Genomic DNA, 20231 nt, shown 5'->3' on the forward strand with positions numbered 1-20231 from the left:
ATCCTAACACAATTGGGAGTCAATGTCTTTTTTTCAATTCCAATTGCTTTTTTAAAATCCATTTCCAATTCTCATTCCCTTTTTAATCCATTAAAATTCAAATGCCAAGTCTGAATTGAAAGAATTGGAATGGATTAAATGGAATTGGACTGAGGAATTGACCCCAAGCCTGAATCCTAGTATGTATTTGGATATATGCCCCCCTTGGTATTCAGGGATTTATACCTACAGATCATTACCTGCATAGTATATTCATCCTGCCTACTAACAAACACAGGAACTATTCTCATACAAATACATTTCAATTCAAAACATTTGTAAGTGGTTACCTGTTTGACAGGTATCTTGAGTGCACATTTGAAGCTAAATCTACCTTAAGTAGTATTAACAGACTATTACTCCAACAAGGTCCAGTTTCTGGTCAGGTAACAGTACTTGCACAGAAGGCTAAACATGAAAGGTTGGAGTAAACATTCACCCAGGAATCATATTTTAGAGTACAATTGAACATAATTGTGCGGAGCTGCAGGTTATGTTTGTGATACAGAGGAGCTACAACCCTGAATTAATATTATGAGTTATTTTCAGCCAAATATATCACTTTGTGTAATGAATGACAACTTGATTTAATCAGTGAAGTAAATTCACAAGTGTACCCTACTGTATAGAAACGTTATTGAAACCAGATGGAATACAGTCTAAGTTTGGATTTCATCTACAGAAATACAGTATAATGATATCCAAACATATAATATTGATATCAGGGATTCAAACACATATTAATCATATAGTGTACAGTATACTCATTCACTAGTAGTTTATTAACCACTTGAAATTAAGGTAAAGGTTTAAATATAAAGGAAATATGACATTCAAAATAGTTTTAATAAGATGATTTAGTTTAAAATGCATTTTATGCCAAACAGCACTAAAACTTATATGTATTTGAAGTCAGTTAATGAGACATAACAACACGTTCACCTATCAGTTGATCTTGTTTGTTTATTTGTTTTTAACGAAGAGAAGCACTTTGTTTAGTTTTCGAAAAACATTGAAAACTTGCCCCTCACAGACATGGTTCACAAACTCAAACTCATTTGCCACTCAATGACGACAGATCTCTCGTTTTCTCGCGAGGTCTGGTAAGTATCAAACCTGCCCGTGAGTCTTTGCGTTTCCTCTTTCAGCCAGCGCCTGAGAATGGGTATGTGCTTCATTTAAGAGTTCGGGTAGGGAATCGGCTATCATCATCTCCTTACACCGGGGACATGACCGTGAAAACCAGAGAATGTCTCCGTGGAAACATTAGAGTAAACAGGCAGACCGATATCGGGGGGGATTAAATTGTGAAATTAATAATAAAATTGATCAGGAAAAATAAAGGGAGAAAACAGTGCCTCTAAGATGGCCGCCTGCAGGAGTCTTTTCTAGTACAATGCGGGACTTGGGGGCGGGGGGGAATGAGTATAACTCGTGTTTATATATTCTAACTGGATGTAGAGGCCCGTCGTCTTTTTTCCCGTTAATTGCTGAAACTCCAATGTGGTAAATATTTTCTTTTGCTGATAAAACAGTCGTTCTATAAGGTGGTGTTTAACTGTACTGCATGCTTTTCTAGTAGTGACCAGCATAAACTAGCGGCGTGTTTTTTGTTGCTGGAAAATAACTTTACAGTTGGTTTGTCATATGATCACACACTTGTGCGCTGTATTGTTTTTTTATAGTATTGTAAGCCATTTGGCAGATGGTTACATATATGTGGCATTAAGGTAAGATTCTCCTAGGCCGCGTTTAGTTCATGTTTGAATGAGAAGCTACGTTAAAACGTTAGCTATGCATTGTCGTGATTAGTGATTGGGTTTCTGTAGTTTAAACTTGTAATGCCATGTTACCGGCACTCTAGCTGAACAGTTAAATTCTGTTTTTAGGCAATGCCGCATGTAACATGTCTAGGCCTTGCCCATACGCGTGCACATGCAGTCACTTGTGGTTATTGAAACACGGTGTATGTTGAAATGGGTTTGTTTAATTCGTAACTTAATGCATTTAATTGGATTTAAGGTAAACTCTTTAAAAATGCACAATAATTAGACCTTAGACTTCCCTAGTGTGTTAACGCGATTGTGTAGAAAAGTGAGTGTACATGATGAAACCTTTTATGCTGTTTCCGATTCAAAATGTGGATACAACCTTGGAGAACTGAACACTCACAGTATATTCTACGGTATAAACTTTAGAAGTAAAGAACTAGCATTTAGATACACCGGGTTATTTTGCTCAATTCTTTTACCCAGGTATCTCCAGGGACAACTGGCATAAACGCCGCAAGACCGGTGGCAAAAGGAAGCCCTATCACAAGAAAAGGAAGTATGAATTGGGTCGACCTCCCGCAAACACCAAGGTAAGGACAGCACTGTGTTCAGATGCACAGAGCTTGCAACTTTTTTTAAAGCTAAATACCCCTATGGGTGATGCATGATTTGAGTTATTGGCATTTGCCACGTGTAGTATCTAAGTCTCTACAGATACTAAACCAGTATTACTTAAGGGAAACTTACCACCTGATGTACAAAAGACTAAAATTACAGCAGTCTGAGTTAGTAGTGTACTCTTCTAGGCTTGCAGTAAGGGAAGCACATGCAGGTGTGCCTGGACAATGTGGATGATGAAAACGTGACCTTAGGCAGGTTTGTTTTGATCGTTTTGGTCAATGTCTCAAACCTGTCAATGTTAGGCCTTGTCATAGTTACACTGATCACATTGCCCAAGATTTGTTGTGGTATAATGGATATTCAGCATTTCTATAATTTGCCTAACAGTCAACTGAAATGAATAGTGTTTCACTGGTCCCATACTGAGTTAGTCTTGTTTTTGCCCCTGATAGATCGGCCCCCGCCGTATCCACACTGTGAGAGTCCGAGGTGGCAACAAGAAATACCGTGCTCTCAGGTTGGATGTTGGAAACTTCTCCTGGGGCTCAGAGTGTAAGTGAACAGTTAATACAAATGGCTGTCATTTATTTGACAGTAGATATTTCAACTTTAGAATGGCTTGTACAGGATTTCTTTCTTGCAGCACTTCCTGTATGAACCCATGTTTAGGCTGTGTTTGGTCTGTCCTGCTCCTTCATAGCAATTCCCAGAGTTCTTGCCAGTACTTTATGCAAGAATCTTCAGCAATGCTGTGATGAGAACACACTCCTAAGGTGGGCTCACTGTGACTGTTTTGGTCTTGGTTTGTGCTCACCCGTGATTGGGAATTTGTCATAGTTACACTGATTGCATTGCTGTCCGAATGAATTTGGTTCTGATGTCTCTGCCACATGTGTTTGTGTGACCGAACAAAGCAGAGTGGAGGACTAGGCTCAGATCCTGGGTTTGAATCCCATCATGGATATTCATGTTTGTCTGGGCAAGTCACCTGACAACCTTGAGCCTGAGCCTCAACTTGGCTGTATTGTCTTTCCATCCCTCATGGCATTAGTGCACAGTATATATTACTTTTTAACTTGAATTTTGACTAACAATGATTTTCCTCCTCGCTAGGCTGTACCCGCAAGACCAGAATCATTGATGTTGTGTACAATGCCTCCAACAATGAGCTGGTTAGAACCAAGACCCTGGTGAAGAACTGCATCGTCCAGATCGACAGCACCCCCTTCAGGCAGTGGTATGAGGCCCACTATGCAACCCCCCTCGGTCGTAAGAAGGGAGCCAAGCTGGTAAGTTCATGGCAAGTGTAAATGGCTTCTCTGGGATTTAAGATACTTTAGTGGGAACAAGCTACTTGCAGTAATTCTTGATGCTAAGGGCCAATGCCTAGATTATTCAATGATGCAAATTCTGTAATCAAGTCTTTCTGTGATGATAACTTCTGTCCAGTTCTGCTACTGAACTCAAGTGATGATATTTATGGCACCTGAGCAAGGCTTTGATTACGAAGGCATCATTTCTGGTTTCTTAGGATTACTTTTAACAGCGTAATGCTGCCTTTTTAATTGTGTAGGTTGTTAATTATCATAATATAATATAGAAGTATGTTTAGGGTCTACTGTAGTTGTGTTCTGTAAGCAATTGTAGCTAATGTAGTTAACTGGCATATCTTATTGTTTGGGGGGTGGGGGGTGGGGTTCACCTAAAGTTTTATGGTAACTACTTTTGTAGTCATTCCACCCCCTGCTGAAAATTGACATTGATATTGTGTTTTAGACCCCCGAGGAGGAGGAAGTCCTGAATAAGAAAAGGTCAAAAAAGATTCAGAAGAAATATGATGAGCGCAAGAAGACCTGCAAGATCAGCACTCTCCTAGAAGAGCAGTTTCAACAGGGCAAGCTCCTGGGTGAGTAACACAGTATTACCTGTTGGTACTGCATCACTCTTGTATTGGATAAAGTTACTACTGAAAGGGCTTGTACACTTGCTTTTCTGGTCTTCTTGTGAGGATATTTATCCAGTTCTGCTACTGAAATGGAAGCGATGATACCCAATGGATCTGAAGAAGACTTGTTCAATTAGTTTTGAAATGATCCTGGAAATTGCCTGTAGACAAAGTTGACTAGCTTTGATTCTCTCCTATTGCAGGCTGCATTGCCTCAAGGCCAGGTCAGTGTGGCAGGGCCGATGGCTACGTCCTGGAAGGCAAGGAGCTGGAATTCTACTTGAGGAAGATCAAGGCCAAGAAAGGCAAATAAATGTACAGTGCCTGTTTGATATCTAAGTCCAATAAAAACAAAATTCTATGATTTTGTGCATTGTCTTTATTACTTTAATACATGGACTTTCATGTTCAGCATTGTTTAGTGTAATTAGGGGGTATGTCTTCTAGCAAGTTAGCTATTAAACTTTTTTTTTTTTTTTTTTTTAATTGGATGTGTCTTGCGAACTCCCACATTTGGTATACAAGTATCTAACTGGAGCTTGTATTTTGTTCAGATTGTATTTCCAAGATTACTTGTATTAAACTGTTTATTGCCTTTGGAGGGGGCTACTGTTGAATTTGGTAACTAGGCATCTTGAGTTCTTGTGTTTATATATATATATATATATATATATATATATATATATATATATATATATATATATATATATATATATATATATATATATACTTTTTTTTTATTTTTATTCCGTGCACTGTCAAGTGACTTGATAGCCTTTCCCCTGGCCTTTAGGTCTCATTCCAGTGCTAGATTAACCCCAGCTTGCAGAAGGGCTGGGCTTATGATTAGTAGCTTCTCCCTTTCGAAGGTTGGGTACAAGTGTTGCCTACAAATGAAGAAAATGTTATCCTGGACCAGCTGGACAAGAAGAGGAACCAAATGCGGTTTTTGGATGATTGGATATTAATGAACATTTAGTAGTTTTTGTTTTATTTGAGAATCCAATAAAAACAAATTTTGCACATTATTTTTTGTCTCCTGAATCTTTTTCTAGGATAAAGAAATTGGGTGGTATGTAGACAGTGGTTCACATGTGCATAACACCATGAAGGCGTGGGGGGGGTTGTCAGTTATTTCTGGTCTTCTAGTGACGATATCTATCCAGTTCTGCTGCTGAAACAAAAGGGATGAGACCTAAATAGATCTGAAGAAGACATACTTATTTTATAGTCTCAAGTTTTGTTTATTGGAGAATGTAAATGATTGGTAGCAGCTAAATAAAGTTTTTTTTCTGAATTTTTTTGACTCTTTCTACATTGGTCATGAATATTTATTAAATTTTGAATGCGTAAAAGTATGTCCTATCTATTTTTTTATGTATTTATTTTGGGAGGGGGGAGGGGAATCTGGATACTAAATATTTCTGATGTGTTTGTGACTTTAAAAATGTTTGGTATATTAGGGGCCATGATGAGTTGGGATCCATCTAGTGGTTTTTATTTTTAGGCACAGCAAAACAGTGATACCGTTCTAACTTGACCTGTATGACTATGGTAATATAAATAATATTGACTACTGTGGAGAGGTGATTTCTGGGCTTCTAGTAATGATATCTATCCAGTTCTGATACTGAAACAAAAAGCGAGGAGACTTAAATAGATCTGCAGAAGACAAATATACTTTTATTTATTTTTTTAATAAATATAATTTCAATGTATTGTGAGAACACTCATAACAGTATGATAAGTTGTGTTTATTGAGGATGTAAATATTTAGTAGTAGCTACATAAAAGTGTTTTCTGAAAATGTGTTTGAGTCGTCTTCTAAGTTCTGAGGTCATGTCAACCACAACAGTAAATGAAGCAACATATTTGTAACAAAGTGTATATGTGTGTGTCACAATAAAAATTATTTTGCCTCTTCAAAGTGTTGAGTAGGTTGTTGTGGCGGAGTGTCCCGCCGCTATTTATTATTATTTGTATTTGTTTGCGGCGCGGATAAAAGCGCTGTGTCTTTTGTTATTGTTTTTTATATTTATATTTAAAAACCCCATGAGGATGCATGACTGATCAGCTACTGATTATTTAAGTAGCTGACAGTCATGCATCCTTATCAAACGCGTGCAGACTGTGGCCGAGGGGTAATAAGATAACAGCCAGTTAACCCCTCGGCCAGAGTATTAGAACCTGCAGCTGTCCGTGCTGCGGGGTTGGTTGTTGGGTGCAGAGAGGAGGTACGGGGAGATAGAGAGGAGACAGAAATTAACAATTGCTAAAACGTGCTGGATTAGCCAGCACGACACTTACTTGTTTGTCTGTCTGATTCGTTTGGCCCTCGTGCCCTTTTGTTTTGTTAAAATCATTTGTTTTGTTTATTTGATTTATTAAATACGCTGACCGCCGATGCATTCAGCTTCACCCGCCCATCCATTGTTTTGATTCAGTTACTTCCTGGTCCGTGACGTCACCACACCTCATCACTGCAAGCCATCCTGCCACAGTTGTGTAAATCAAAGGGGGAAAAATTCAATTTAAATGCATCAAGATTTCAGGTTGTAGCACAACAAACTGAAAACGTCCAAGGGGTGTGAATACTTATTATAGGCACTATATATATATATATATATATATATATATATATATATATATATATATATATATATATATATATATATATATAACAATTATTTGTATATAGAGGAAGGAATTTGAATGAGAACTGGATTTGGTTTCATATGGGAAGCAGTTGTCTTATGAAAGGAACTATAAAAATGCCCATAATTCAGATGTCACAGATAGCCTGAAAGCTCCCACCACACTGCTATAAACTGAGCGCCAAATTAAACTGGGAAAGTCTGGGTTCCCCGGCTTGTTTTTAAATGTTCTCTGCGGCAAAAAGTGCATATCTCCAAATCCCTCTCTAGAATTAGTCAACAACGGTTACACAAATACTTAATGTTAGTTAATTAAAGAAAAGTCTTTGAATAATAAGAGCTAAGGGCTTATGAAAAGGCCCTAATGTTTCTTTAGGAAGATGTAATGGTAAAACACCAGATTTGTGTCGGTTTGAAATGTTCCCACCAGGTGGGGATATTGTTCACAACAAAACAAACAAACATTTTATTGTCCTTCATTATTATGTAGACATACAGGAAGTGGGTGTATAATTGATCAAATACAGAGCCAACGTTTTACATTGGTTCTCAGTCACTCACAAAAAGAGTCTGTATTGCCTTTTCTCTTAAATAATCCAAAACCTGTTCTTTGAAAGAACACAATTGGAACATTCCCAATAAAACGGTTACATTAATCAGCTGTAAGGTTTCTTTTACGAACAAAAGGGGAATCATGTTTATTTTTTATATGCAATATCTTCTGAAAGAACAGAAAGGTCATTTGTTTGTCAGCTCTGTTACCCCTGGGAGTGGTCATTTATTTACAGCAAAATAAGTTGAAAGATTCCCAAAGAACAGCATCAGGCATTAAGGCTCTGTGAAACCCACACTGAGATGCCTTTTTTTTAAGCACTTGATGAATGTCTATGCACTATGGTGCCTTTCTTTGGCCCCTGCATGTATGGTGTGAAAGGAGAAGTGTTTTCACCACAACCACACAAAGCACTCTGTTCACTGAACAAACTCCTTTACATTCACTGGCAACTGCTTTCTGTAAAGATGATGTGCATAATGGCATTACTGCAACGATGTGTTTGATTTCCATTACACGAGAGTAGATGTTAAAACTTCATGCTGATTTGAACTCGGCTCTCACCAAGATAAGCACAAACTAAGACGTAGCTTTACAGTAAACTAATGTGATCCATATGTGTCTCCATCCATTTACGTTTCCTTCCATATGATGATGTAGATATCCTTCTGTCTGGTGTTAATGGCTGAAGTGTAATGCTGGCTACAGGGATCAGCTTATTTTGCCTCCCTGGCGCATCAGCACACACAACGGCTGCGATGCTGGCTCCGGGGATCAACCACAGTGCGGCCTCCCCAGCGCATCAGCATGACAACCATCTGGATTGAGCTAAGTAGGGTACATCTCTGGGGTCTTCAAGTGGGCACCTTCCATCCTCAGTGTTTCGTCGACTAGCCCACAACACCTCAAGAGGGCTCGACGGTGATTCTGGCGTCCCAGCATCACCCCCCTCCGTCCCCCACTCAACTCAGCCCAGCTTACTTACCTGTACAACAGCGTTTCTTTCTTTCTATTGTGCTTGAGATCCCCAGCCAGAATCTTTCCGTCTCAACCACAGCCAGTTGCTGCTCCTCTCTGCTTCTTCAGATAAGTTCTTCACTGTGCGACGCAACTCTTGGCCACTGAATCCGACGTCTCTGAGAAACCGGGTTGTAGAGTGTGCCACAAATCCTCGACAACCCACCTCCACTGGGTAAACCCGAACTCTCCATCCTCGCTGTTCCGCTTCAGTGGCTAGTTGAGCATACCGCAGTTTCTTTCTCTCATACGCCTCATCTACAGCATCCTCCCATGGCACTGTTAACTCTACCAGGTGAACAAGGTGTGCTGATCCAGACCACAAGACAATATCTGGTCGAAGGTTAGTGGTGGCAATCTCAGGTGGAAAAATAAGCCATTGACCAACATCTGCCAGCATTTTCCAGTCTCTAGCAGCTTCCAGTTGTCCTGGGCGAGGATTGGTTTTAACACCTTTTCTTGGTGGTTGCTCTCCTGGGCGGAGGAATGTTGTCTTTTGTGTGTAATGTTTTGAAGGAACAGGTGGCAACTTATTGGTCATGTTACGCTTGTCTTCCAATGCTAAGGCCAAACATCGCAGCACCTGGTCATGGTGCCAAGTAAACCGTCCTTGGCTAAGAGCCACCTTACATCCTGTCAAAATGTGCCTTAATGTTGCAGGTGATGAACACAAAGGACACGAGGGATCCTCTCCTACCCAGAGGTTTAGGTTCTGTGGTGATGGGAGAACATCATATGTTGACCTGATGAGGAAACTGATCCTACTCTGTTCCACTGACCATAGGTCTTGCCAGCCAATCTTGCATTGTTCCACACTCTCCCATCTCATCCATTCTCCCTGCTTGGCCTGGGAAATGGCCTTTATACACCTCATCCTCTCCTCCTGCTTTTGCACCTCGTTGACTACCAGCTTCCTCCTTTGAGCTGGAGCTGCCTTGTGCCATGTAGGAGCTGAACTGAGACCAAGACCCCCTCTTCCATGCTGAACTTGCCCAATGAAACAAACCAGGCATTTCAAACAGTAAGTGCAAACAAGTTAACAACCTTGCGCTAATTAATGGCATCAAATTACTTCTGGAGAGCTGATCATTTCCTTAGAAACTGATTTGATCAATCTTTACCTCTCTGGGATAAAGCACATCTGGATTTTATCAGAGCATTCTACAGAAATCCAGTGAAGCAATCCAGGGGGATTCCCTGGTGGTGTAAAATTCTCTAATAAAATCCAGTGGTGGTTTATATTACTGGGATACAGGTTGATCAGAGACTTTTACATAGAAAATTATGACAGTAGTAATGTGTTTCACGTCCAGCAGGTTGCAGTTGTTAGTGTGGCTGCTGCACACACTGAGATCATCATTACCTAATTCATATCTATGTATTTATTTTCTGCGATAGCATATTTTGTAGGTTACATTAGTATCTTTAATATTACTTTACAAAACAATAGGAAAAAAGTTTGTAGCATGTGGTGTTTGGCAACTGGGTGGAGTTGCTGGTTTTCAATTAAAAAGCCCCAAATCTGAGATTGCCACTGTGAGATGACAGATTCAGAGTAACTACACTGCAGTGTTCTTGTGAATGGGCCTCACTGTGGTTATCACAGTTACACTGTGAACAATGAATGTGTTTCACGGGGAAACGGCACAGGAACAAGCCTGTGGATGAGCATCACTCCTCAGTGGAAAAGGTCACAGCGCTAATGCAGAACAAGCCTCTAGTTCTATCATAATTCAGCTAAATTAATTATTATTATTACAAGATGTTTGTAATAAAACATGTGCCAACTAAGTCAGTGCATTTAGCCTTTTGAAAGGGGTGCTGGAGGGTGCGTTTATTATTTAAAAACCAGGGTAATAGTGTGCAATTATCCTCAACTGCAGGGATGGAAATAAGACTCCTATTGCATAGCAGTTTCACCCATTCCTGGTTTTAATACAAGCTCGATTGGCCACAGTGTGTCTTATTAAACTCATAGTAAAACCAGGAATGGATCAAACTGCCATGCAGTGGGAGGCTTATTTCCATCCCTGAACTGGGACTTTCCAAGGAAACAGAGGATAGGTCTGCACTCCAAAAAGACTTCCATACAGCCAGTGGATATTAAGAACTCTGTATGTTTCATTAGCCACGTTGTCGTTTTGGCAACCAACCCTTTTATATGCAGTTTTATACTTTGAATTGTCAGTCCATTGTCCTGTATTCATGTACAGCATATTATGTTGATCAGTTGTTTTGTTGCGGAAAAAAAAACAACAACTTAAAACTAAAACAATCATCCCTGGAGATCCTGCTATAATAAACAGCATACACAAACCTTTCCTTTCATCCTGTAGAATACACCTGTAAACAAAGTTTACATTGTTAGTATTTTATCTAGGTAATGTATACAAAAAGACAAAATGGAAGCATTTCAGTAGAATGGATCATTTATTTGTTTCTTTAAAAAAAAAAAAAAAGCTATTATAAATATAAATACACTTTTCTCGAAGCAATTTGAACATTAAAACACTTTCTTTTAAATGTACACTTGTTAAATCTTTTTTTAATGAGAAAAATAAATACTATATATATATATATATATATATATATATATATATATATATATATATACATATATGTTTTGGTTCTAGGGGGAAAGTCACATTTCAATTAAGCTCTCCAGGAGCACATTGCTGTCAGGAGGCAAATGGTCTTGGAACATTTACACATAAACCTAATGCTAATCGTAAACCACAATTTTACCCCAGAACTTGAACTTAATCTTAGCCTTTGAGTCACAATTAGAATGCAACATTGTAATTCAGGGGTGATTTGAATTATTATTATTATTATTATTATTATTATTATTATTATTATTATTATTATTATTATTATTATTATTATTATTATTATTATTATTTATTATTAAACAGAGGCTTTTCACAGTGTAGATGTTCCTGAAGCACAGAGATCCCAGTTCAGCAACCTGTGCTTCAGTAATGTTACATGAGGCAGGTTTATGCTGATTTAAATGAAATGCTAGGAATGTTTAAAACCGATCTCGAAAAATAGTTCCATGAATAGGCCCACTGTATCTGCAGGTAGATTTGACATACAGAGAAAGCGATCTAATCAACTCAATGTAAATTCCTCTGGCTTAGTTCCTTTCTAAAACAGTACTTCCCTGATTACATCAAATGGTTTGCAACTGGCTGTGATAGTCATATCACATTTCCAGTGTGTGTGAGGGTAGAGTGATCCTTGTTAGGCAGTGGCTGAGTTTGAAACTGTAACCAATGATCTGACAACAAAATGTGACTCGTTGCCAAAGGCACCTTCTGGTTGAAGCATGAATTGAGGCACTCCTATAAAGTATTTCAACTGAACTGGTATAGAGCTCAGAAGACCACTGAGTTCATAAGCACCTTTCCAGTTCTGAATTCGAAGATCAATTTCTTGGTCTAACCAGCTTAACTGCCTAAGTTATCTGAAGGTATGTAAATATCAGGTTTGACAACAACACAAACTGCAGTTTTCCCCCAGGGCAAAACAGTCTAATGCTGATATCTGATACTGGAATCTTCCAGCTTCCTGACCTCCTACTGGAGTGCACTGGACCCAGCTGCCTGTTGTAAAAAGCCAGCGAACATTTCCTATGTGGTGTGGAAACAAGATGTTATCATCCAACCCAACTCACTTAAGGCTATGGATGTCGGTAGGAAACACATTGAGAAAATGTCTCCAGATCAGAATTTGGCAAACCAAAGTGTCTCTTACTTACAACCCGGTGGTTGGGAAATAGATATTTTTTTCTGTTGCATGGGATTCCATGATTTAAGATTCCACATCTTGTTTCTTTAATGGTTCCTTGCATGCACCTGATTCTCAAAGCTGGTTATTTACAAATCCCTCCTTTCAAGGAGGTGGATTTGAAACCAAAACCTCCTGAATTCTTAATTTGAATCCAGCTTTCAACTTCCACAGTCACATCATCATCATCATTCAATTCTTATCAAATTCCTTTTAGGAAAGGTCCACGCTTTCATATTCGTAATGATCAGAGTCATCTAGATCAATGTCTGGCACCAGATTGTAGTAGTCTGTGGACTGGGTGAGGTACATCTTTTCCCGAATGGTCGAATCCTTCAGGACCTCTGTGACGCTCACCGTTTCCACGTCTGGTTTGCTTTCTTCCGCTGGCTCCTCCTCACAGTCTATGCTTGTCAAGTTCAGATAGGCCTCCTCTACTGTCTGGGGCAGGGAATCCATTGAGGTGCCCAGTCTGATCTCCACTTCCTCATAAAGGTCCCGGCTGCTGCCCAGCAGGGCGGTGGAGGGCCTGAACATGATCTGGTTCTTGAGGAGAATGTTCTTCTCCCCCACGTCGGGCAGCACTGCCTCGCAGGATGTGTAGTGTTGGCGGTCCAGGAGCCCCTTGACCCCGTTCCGGTCCACGGTCACCAGCTGGCTCTCATGCTTGGCCAGGTCCAAGGAGGCTTGTTTGCCCTTCTTTTTCCGCCTGCAGTAACAGCACAGCATCAGGGCTAGGATTAAGCTCAGGGGCATCAGAATGAAGAGTACCGTCAGCCTGTGAGATCTGCACAGCTCCGACCTCTGCAAAGACCACACACTCCTGCCCTGGAGGTGCCCGGGAGTGGTGCATGTCAGATTGCCCAGCACACTTACGCTGGTAACTCCTTCTTTGAACTCCTCAATAAAGGCGCATGTGCATTCCAAGGTGTTGTTTGAGAGTTCTATTGTTTGCATCCCTAGCTTGAAGATCCTTGGGGGCACAGAGGATAAATAATTCGAGTTAAGATGGAGCTCCTCAAGTTGGGTGGAAGCCTGCAAGAACGTATCTGGCAGCTTTTGTAGCTTGTTGTTTTCCAGATGGAGGATCTTCAGGCTGGGTGCATTGGCCAGGAAAGTCCAAGGCAGCTGGCCTATCTGGTTGTGATTCAGATAAAGGACCTCTAGATGGCTCTCGTAGGCATTGGTCTCCACAATCTCGGTGATGCCGCTGGCAGAGAGGTCCAATATCTTCAGATCCCTCATTCTAGCAAAGCCACTCCAATGTAGAGTGCCAATTACAGATCCAGAGAAATTTAAGCAGCAGCTCCCAACATTCAGGCTAGAGTTAAATGTGCTGAAATTATTCACTTGCAGGCACCTACACCCCTCACCTTCCACCTCAGCGGCAGCCAACAGGAGCAGGAAACACCAGGGTAGCACCATCCTTGAAGATTGACCTGGAGACAGGAAAGAAAGAGCAATGTATTATTTAAAAAGCTTTACACAACAAATATCTACAAAGAGAAAATGACTGGCAGTTGATTTCTGGCTGCTGTTTTACAGCATTTGACAGTGTTTTCCCTTAAATGTACTGTAAAAAAAAGTTTACATGCCACTTATAGGAAAGGTAATAAGGTAATAAATATGGGTAATAAATAAAAGCTCATTGGTAGATCAAAGATACCAAATAAATCAAATAAAACCAATAGCACACTTAAATTGGATCTAGTTTTTAGCTAGAGGACAGGGAGTTACAGTAGGATGTTGAATGTGATTCATTGAGAAATTAACCCAACCTTAAAAATGTGTTTTAAAGATCAAAACAGATAATATGAGAAAAGCTGATCCGACTGTTCTAAACAGCTGATATTACAGCATGTACATTGCTAAACAGGACTTCTCTGTTTTTGTTTTTCCTTGCACAGCTGTCGCATACAAACACCTAAAACATTTACCATTTCAATTCTTCTTGTTAGGACTTATTTCGCGTTAATTTGGATTTAATAAATTACATGTTTTGTTAATTGATAAATCGAATCTACCTAGTTAAGGACAACCCTATGAGTCACAAAGTCTAAATGTGCTTAATGCAGAAGTTTTTATCTTACTGAATGTTTAGGGGTACTTTTGGGGGACTATGTAATTCCTATGTCATATGGGACTAATAAATCATTCAAGATTGATTTTTTGTTTTTGTTTCATTATTGCTCCGAAATCAAAAAATGTAATGTAAAAAAGTACAAGTTTCTTCATACAGTTAGTCAAATTTCCAGCATTAACTGTTACAGTATATTTCCTCCATCTAAAACACAACAATATTCAAACAACAGTTTACAAACCCAAGATATTAGCTTTGTTCTATTAGTTATGCAATTCTGTTTTTCAGGTTGTGTGTGCGTGCGTGCGTGCGTATCATTGTGTGTGTGTGCGCATGCGTGTGTGCGTGTGTGTGTGTGTGTGTGTGCTATGTTTAAAAAGTTGCTATTATTGCTATGCTTAAGGTGCTTTTGCTTCTTAAGACACCCCCTGCCTGCTGTGCAGGTGCACCACCCCTATTAACAGGTGCAGCTCAAGTCCTCACACATGCCAAACCTAGTATCTGTACTGTGAGCAGGTCTCCCAGCAGCAGAACGTACCTCCCACCTGACACACTGCTTGTTATAGGAACTCTTTAGACTGGGGTTCGTGAGTTCAGTCCCCAGCTGGGACTGACTTAGCCTTGAAGACTACTCCTACCCTGTTAGAAAACAATAACCCAACGTTCCTGCTGAAAGACGGCTGCTGCCGCCCTGTTGAGGGCTGGTGGATGAGCATGTCGACAGCACCATATAATGATTCAACTTTACCACCTTTTGAAAACTGGACCCTAAATGTGGGTAATGCAAAAGTGAACCATTAGCTAGGAAAGCTTCTATTAAAACTCACAGAGGACAAAGTTAATTTTAGGTGCAGCAAGGGGGGAATGTAAGCTATGTACTCAGCTGGCATCTGTGATACCTATGCCATTGCTATGCATATAGTTTTTCTATTTCAATATTGATTTAAACATACTGTCAGGCTACCAAAAACTTTTGTAATTGCATATTGTTTGGAGTACAAATGTGCTGTACCTTGAAACAATCTGTTCAATCATTTCTGCTTGAAACACACACCACCTCTACGAATTTTCATCTCAAAAGGAGTTCCTACGCTACACTCCCTTTGCTGTGCTAGGGCGGTAATGACGTCAACCAGACTCGGCCTCAAGGGCTACCTATAAAAATCGTTCAGGAGCACGACATGAGAGGAATTATGCTGCATTTCCACACAACAGGGATTGAGATCAGAGGTCTGACCCATTCCAAAGTTTATTTTGAGCTTAATTTAACACACCTAGGTTTATTACTAACATCAATTATTAACTATTTTCCAGTGACTAAATAAGTTAATTATGAAATTATTCAGTCTATTGTGCAATGAGTGACTTTTTCAATTGCTGGGTTTAACTGTGGCTTCCTGTGAAGGTAGCACACTTTGCTACTGTAAGTTGGAAAGTATTCTTTTAAAAGGTGTGCTGTATCTTTTAGAAAACGTCTGTTTGCAGACCATTCACTGGGAGGGATTTCCAACTGTGACTGCAAAACAAAACAAATGGTGTTGGTCTCCCAGGACACCAGATGAACAGGGCTGATTATTTCCATTAAACCTAAATAGGACTTAGAGGGCAAGCAGGCAACATAACGAGGCAGTGTTAAACTAGAAGTCCTAAAACCAACAACAGCACCAGCAGCTTGAAAGAAATATATGCACAGACCACTTACACTGATTCAAATGAACAATTATTCACAGCGTAAAGTTTCTGTCTTCGCATGTCTACCGTTTCACTTTTCACAGCAGTTGTAATTATTCATAACACAACTACACTCCTGGCATGATGTGTGGTGGCTACCATAGTGATTGGGATGAACAATACTGTTATACAGCTGTAATACAGCTGCAACAGTGCAGAACAGAGTTCTTTTATCTTAAATATTTGTATACACATGAAAAATACTCTGCAGATCTGTTCTCTGACTGTATGTATTTGGGTGTACACAGGTAGGTGAGTGTCATCCTTCAGATAAGAGATTTTGTGGATTAAGATCCCACTGCACTTGAAATAGAGCTGGGTTGGTGAAGGCTCATCTGACAGTAGACTATCCTATTTCAAAATTAACTGGTCATAATTAAGGGCTATAGAGTAATGGCTTAGTAGCCAGAAAAAGTTCCCCAGTTGTAAAACTGGGTATGAAGCATGCCATTCAGGGCCAAAGATGAGTACTGGAAATATTGACATTTGTAAGATGGGGAGTGTCTGTCCAAGAGGTATTTAGCCAATTGTGATGTCACTTTGAATTGACTTTGTAGTCAAAATGAATTCCAAGTGGTGGGTCAGGAACTGGCACTCTGATTGGTAGAACGTTCATCAGTAGTCTAATATAGGTTACAACAGTTAGATGCACACAAGAATGATTTAAAGAAATAAAACACAAGGATAGTCAAGTGAAGTAAAGTTGTCACACAATTTAATGGCCAGCCAATACCCATCTGAGCTTTCCTCTTTACGTCTGCCTGTATACTCAGGTGTATCTAGTTGGAGTAATGCTGCTGCAATACAGGGTTAAACGTATGTGTGTGTTGCAGTCAGAGAGAAAGATGTTAATAGTCCTGGAACTCTCCCATTTCCTAACCTGTTTCCTGCAAGGAAAAGCTATTTTATCGCAAATGGAAAAAATGAATTATTCTACATATTGATATTCTGTCCGGAGGACAGAGTGTGTTTATCACCCAACTGAGACAGTATGGATCCCACAAGAATTTGCCCATGCTGGTACCTCCAATAGAGAGAGTGGTTACTCAATGAATTCCATATTAGAGAAATACCAATGTGGCATGTTTATAAAGGATTGTCTACTACAGTATCAACACTAGTGCACAACCATGCGATATGGTACTGCATGCACGCTCCACTGGCATCGCCTGTCACTGACCACTTTTGCTTGTGCCCGGTTTTACCAGCTGCACAGCTAGTGTGTTTGTCTGTGTAAGAGACAGCACCACCCTCCCTATTGAGGGTGCCTGCACCCTGGTAATCCAGCACTGAGGAATATTCTGTTGCCCTGCTGTATGAGTCCCCCCTGCTTTAAGGTTATATGTTGCTTTTTTCAACCCCAGCATCCTGAATATCAGGTGCTTTGATCTGAAGGCTTGCGGTAACCAAGTTTTATCACTGTTGGATAAGCATGTATCTTATTCTGTATATAAGTGTGACATACAATACATGCATACATATGTGGATAATAAAGTACAACCACACAGACAGACTTGTGCAGGGCATGTGTCAAGAACCACTTCAGACACTTTTGTTTAGTATTAGTGCCCTTGTGTTTATCCTTACAAAGAGAAGACTTGGAACTGTGTTAGATTATTTATTATTTTTAAGAAAGCAACCTTGATCATCAATCAATCTGTGTAGAAATATGCAGAATGAAACTTAACCTCCAAAGCTAAATGGAGAGCATACAAAATTGCGTTCACATTCACACCAATGTATGCAAAAAACTAATACTGTTGTCCCTAATGGAACACACAGACTACCCCGAGGGCAGGTTGATCCAGTATAGTTTCAGAAAAAGCTAAGGATTTCTCCTGGGCATAGCACTGTGTGCACAGCTCACCCATCAGAAGGCGGTCATTCATTTGATCAATTGTATTTGAAATATATTTAGTAGAGTACAGTACTGTGAATACTTTTTGAGGAAGTTGCCCTTGCAGCAATGGCCTGCTGTTTGCATGTACTGTACATTACGGTGATGATCTCATTACACAACAATGCAGTGTTTTTTTCACGGTTTACAGCCTGTCGCTGTAGGTTTAAACATGTTTTCATTTCTGTTTAAAAACAAATCTAACATGGATTTCCCAACTTTTGTTCAGTTTGATTATAACTATTCTATGTCGTTGGTTTGGCCCACCGTTACACGATTAAAAAGGTCATGCTTTTGAAAACGCACCGGGATTTCCAGCAAGTACAGTAATAAATGCAATAAATTAATCTGTGCAAATTTGGGTTCACTGAAAGACACATATTTTAACAACTTTTTACGGTGATTTATGCTTTACAGGCAGGATTTAAAGTATTTAAAGTTTTACAAATTTACCGAGTTTAATCTGTTGAACACAGTACAACATGGTTTTAAAAAATATTAATAATAATTTAAATCGACGAGTCAATATAGCAGAGCAGAATAATACTGCAGGTGAGTAGTCACTAGTCGAAAGACAGATAAAGTCACATCTTTTAAAAACGTAGGCTAAATAGAAAAAGGTAGCCGTAGTAATCTAAACAAATTAGAAAGGAAAAAAAAAACGAAACGTTTCACTGCGTACTAATACAAATTTCGTGCTCTATTTAAGAATGATGGATGCTTACTGTCTGTACTGCAGTCTACACGATGTCCTTGGTACATTTCCAACTACCTATGCAGCCAGAGTTAAATTAGAAAACGTTTATTTATTTTAAAAGAAAGTCTTACCTTCTGATGCCATGATTAAAATGTTGTCCTTTCTATTTCCTGGCGTTTGTGACTTGTTGCTCGGAAGCCGCTGTTACTATGCACAAGCCAATTCCCATTCACCCCACTCCATATGCTCACTCTCCCTTGGGTGGGGCTGTCCTGTGATATTTGAAAGGACGAGCAATGTGGAATTTCAGTTTTCATTCAATTTACAAATACTCCAGTGCCCTCCAGAACAGGTACTGCAGTCCGTAAAGTAAACCATATTTACTTTTATTTTCATTTTTTACAACAGTTTACACTTTACAGTACTGATGGTAAACAAGTACAAAAAAAAACAAAAAAAAAAAACATCTTAAACGTTGCGCAGTTTGCCCTTATAATACAAATACAGTGAAAAAGTGCAGTGTAATAATCCAGAACAGCATTGTTAGGCTGCACCTACATTTTAATGTTTTTTTTGTTTTTGTTTTTTTTTTTAATCTTAAAAGGCACCTTAACTGTTTTGTAGTGCAGCTAAACTGTACCACACTGTAGCATTTTAAACAGCATTTTACCTCATGCAAGAGGAGTATATAATACTCAATAGTTGCTATATATGTTTTAAGTTATATGATTTAAAGCAGGGGGTGCTTTTATAATACTTTTTTGGCCATCACAAGGGGGTGCTTTTTTTTAATGCTACTATAACGAGGGCAAAAAAAAAAGTCAGGCACTTTTGTGTTGTTTCTTATGGATTTGATCCTATATGTACAGCTATGGCCAAACGTTTTGCATCACCCTATAATTTTGCTTCAAGTCGAATGAAACCTGCTGAATAATTTTAGGTTAACATATTGAATGGCATACCGCTTTGTAGTTTCCCATATACAGCACTTAACGAAAAACTGAAAAATGTGACGTTTTGAAATCTAAAATGAAATACTCTACTGGCTTCCACTAGACTTTTGTGATATCAATTTGCAGTTTCCGTGATTACATGATGTTAAATAATAGATCTAAATTCTGTTCATATAGTTATTAAAAAAAAAAAAAAGAAGATATGAACATAATTTTATTTAACACTATGTAACCAGAGAATTTGTATTCTGGTGATGCAAAACATTTGTCCATAGCTGTATGTTTTGCCTCTCAAGGCTGTCAAATGAAAGCTTAGCCCCCTCTGGTGGTTATTTATATGTCAGCTCCTATTTTGGTTCGTACAGGATGGTTCAAAGTTTATACTCGAAGGTATCCTATAGCAATGACATTTTGACCCAGTTTTAAAGTCAGTGAAGTGTTGAGCTGAGCTCTTTTTCTTCTGACATGGCTGGATAGACC

At 39.3% G+C, this 20231-nt stretch overlaps 2 protein-coding genes and 5 non-coding genes across 7 annotated transcripts; 6 read left to right on the plus strand and 1 right to left on the minus strand.

The window, feature by feature from the left end:
• The first annotated feature begins 1124 nt into the window (after window positions 1–1124).
• On the plus strand, window positions 1125–4741 carry LOC117416554 (small ribosomal subunit protein eS8). The gene is made up of 6 exons (XM_034027704.3): window positions 1125–1204; window positions 2295–2401; window positions 2885–2984; window positions 3546–3721; window positions 4209–4338; window positions 4581–4741. The coding sequence occupies exons 1-6, from the start codon at window positions 1201–1203 to the stop codon at window positions 4688–4690; spliced, it is 627 nt and encodes a 208-aa protein (XP_033883595.1). The 5' UTR covers window positions 1125–1200; the 3' UTR covers window positions 4691–4741.
• LOC117417499 (small nucleolar RNA SNORD55/SNORD39) lies at window positions 2139–2210 on the plus strand. The gene has a single exon (XR_004546722.1). It is a non-coding gene; the product is annotated as a small nucleolar RNA SNORD55/SNORD39 (small nucleolar RNA).
• LOC117417505 (small nucleolar RNA SNORD46) lies at window positions 2656–2762 on the plus strand. Its single transcript, XR_004546728.2, has one exon. It is a non-coding gene; the product is annotated as a small nucleolar RNA SNORD46 (small nucleolar RNA).
• LOC117417501 (small nucleolar RNA SNORD38) lies at window positions 3856–3927 on the plus strand. Its single transcript, XR_004546724.1, has one exon. It is a non-coding gene; the product is annotated as a small nucleolar RNA SNORD38 (small nucleolar RNA).
• LOC117417502 (small nucleolar RNA SNORD38) lies at window positions 4430–4500 on the plus strand. The gene has a single exon (XR_004546725.1). It is a non-coding gene; the product is annotated as a small nucleolar RNA SNORD38 (small nucleolar RNA).
• A 386-nt stretch (window positions 4742–5127) lies between the features above and the next one.
• On the plus strand, window positions 5128–5259 carry LOC117417514 (small nucleolar RNA SNORA35). The gene has a single exon (XR_004546736.3). It is a non-coding gene; the product is annotated as a small nucleolar RNA SNORA35 (small nucleolar RNA).
• A 5975-nt stretch (window positions 5260–11234) lies between these two features.
• On the minus strand, window positions 11235–19066 carry si:ch211-106k21.5 (toll-like receptor 9). The gene is made up of 2 exons (XM_034029641.3): window positions 18930–19066; window positions 11235–13832 (listed from the first exon to the last, which is right to left on the minus strand). Exons 1-2 carry the CDS (start codon window positions 18940–18942, stop codon window positions 12607–12609), a joined length of 1239 nt encoding a protein of 412 aa, XP_033885532.3. The 5' UTR covers window positions 18943–19066; the 3' UTR covers window positions 11235–12606.
• Between the last annotated feature and the right edge of the window lie 1165 nt (window positions 19067–20231).

The sequence above is a fragment of the Acipenser ruthenus genome, chromosome 12 (genome assembly GCF_902713425.1).
Source record: "Acipenser ruthenus chromosome 12, fAciRut3.2 maternal haplotype, whole genome shotgun sequence".
NCBI classification, from domain to species: domain Eukaryota; kingdom Metazoa; phylum Chordata; class Actinopteri; order Acipenseriformes; family Acipenseridae; genus Acipenser; species Acipenser ruthenus.

What these genes read in the sequence shown, in the direction of transcription:
- LOC117416554 (XM_034027704.3), top strand. An exon ending in GACCTCCCGCAAACACCAAG is followed by an intron (nt 2,402 to 2,884) that starts GTAAGGACAGCA and finishes TGCCCCTGATAG; the next exon opens with ATCGGCCCCCGCCGTATCCA. An exon ending in CTTCTCCTGGGGCTCAGAGT is followed by an intron (nt 2,985 to 3,545) that starts GTAAGTGAACAG and finishes CCTCCTCGCTAG; the next exon opens with GCTGTACCCGCAAGACCAGA.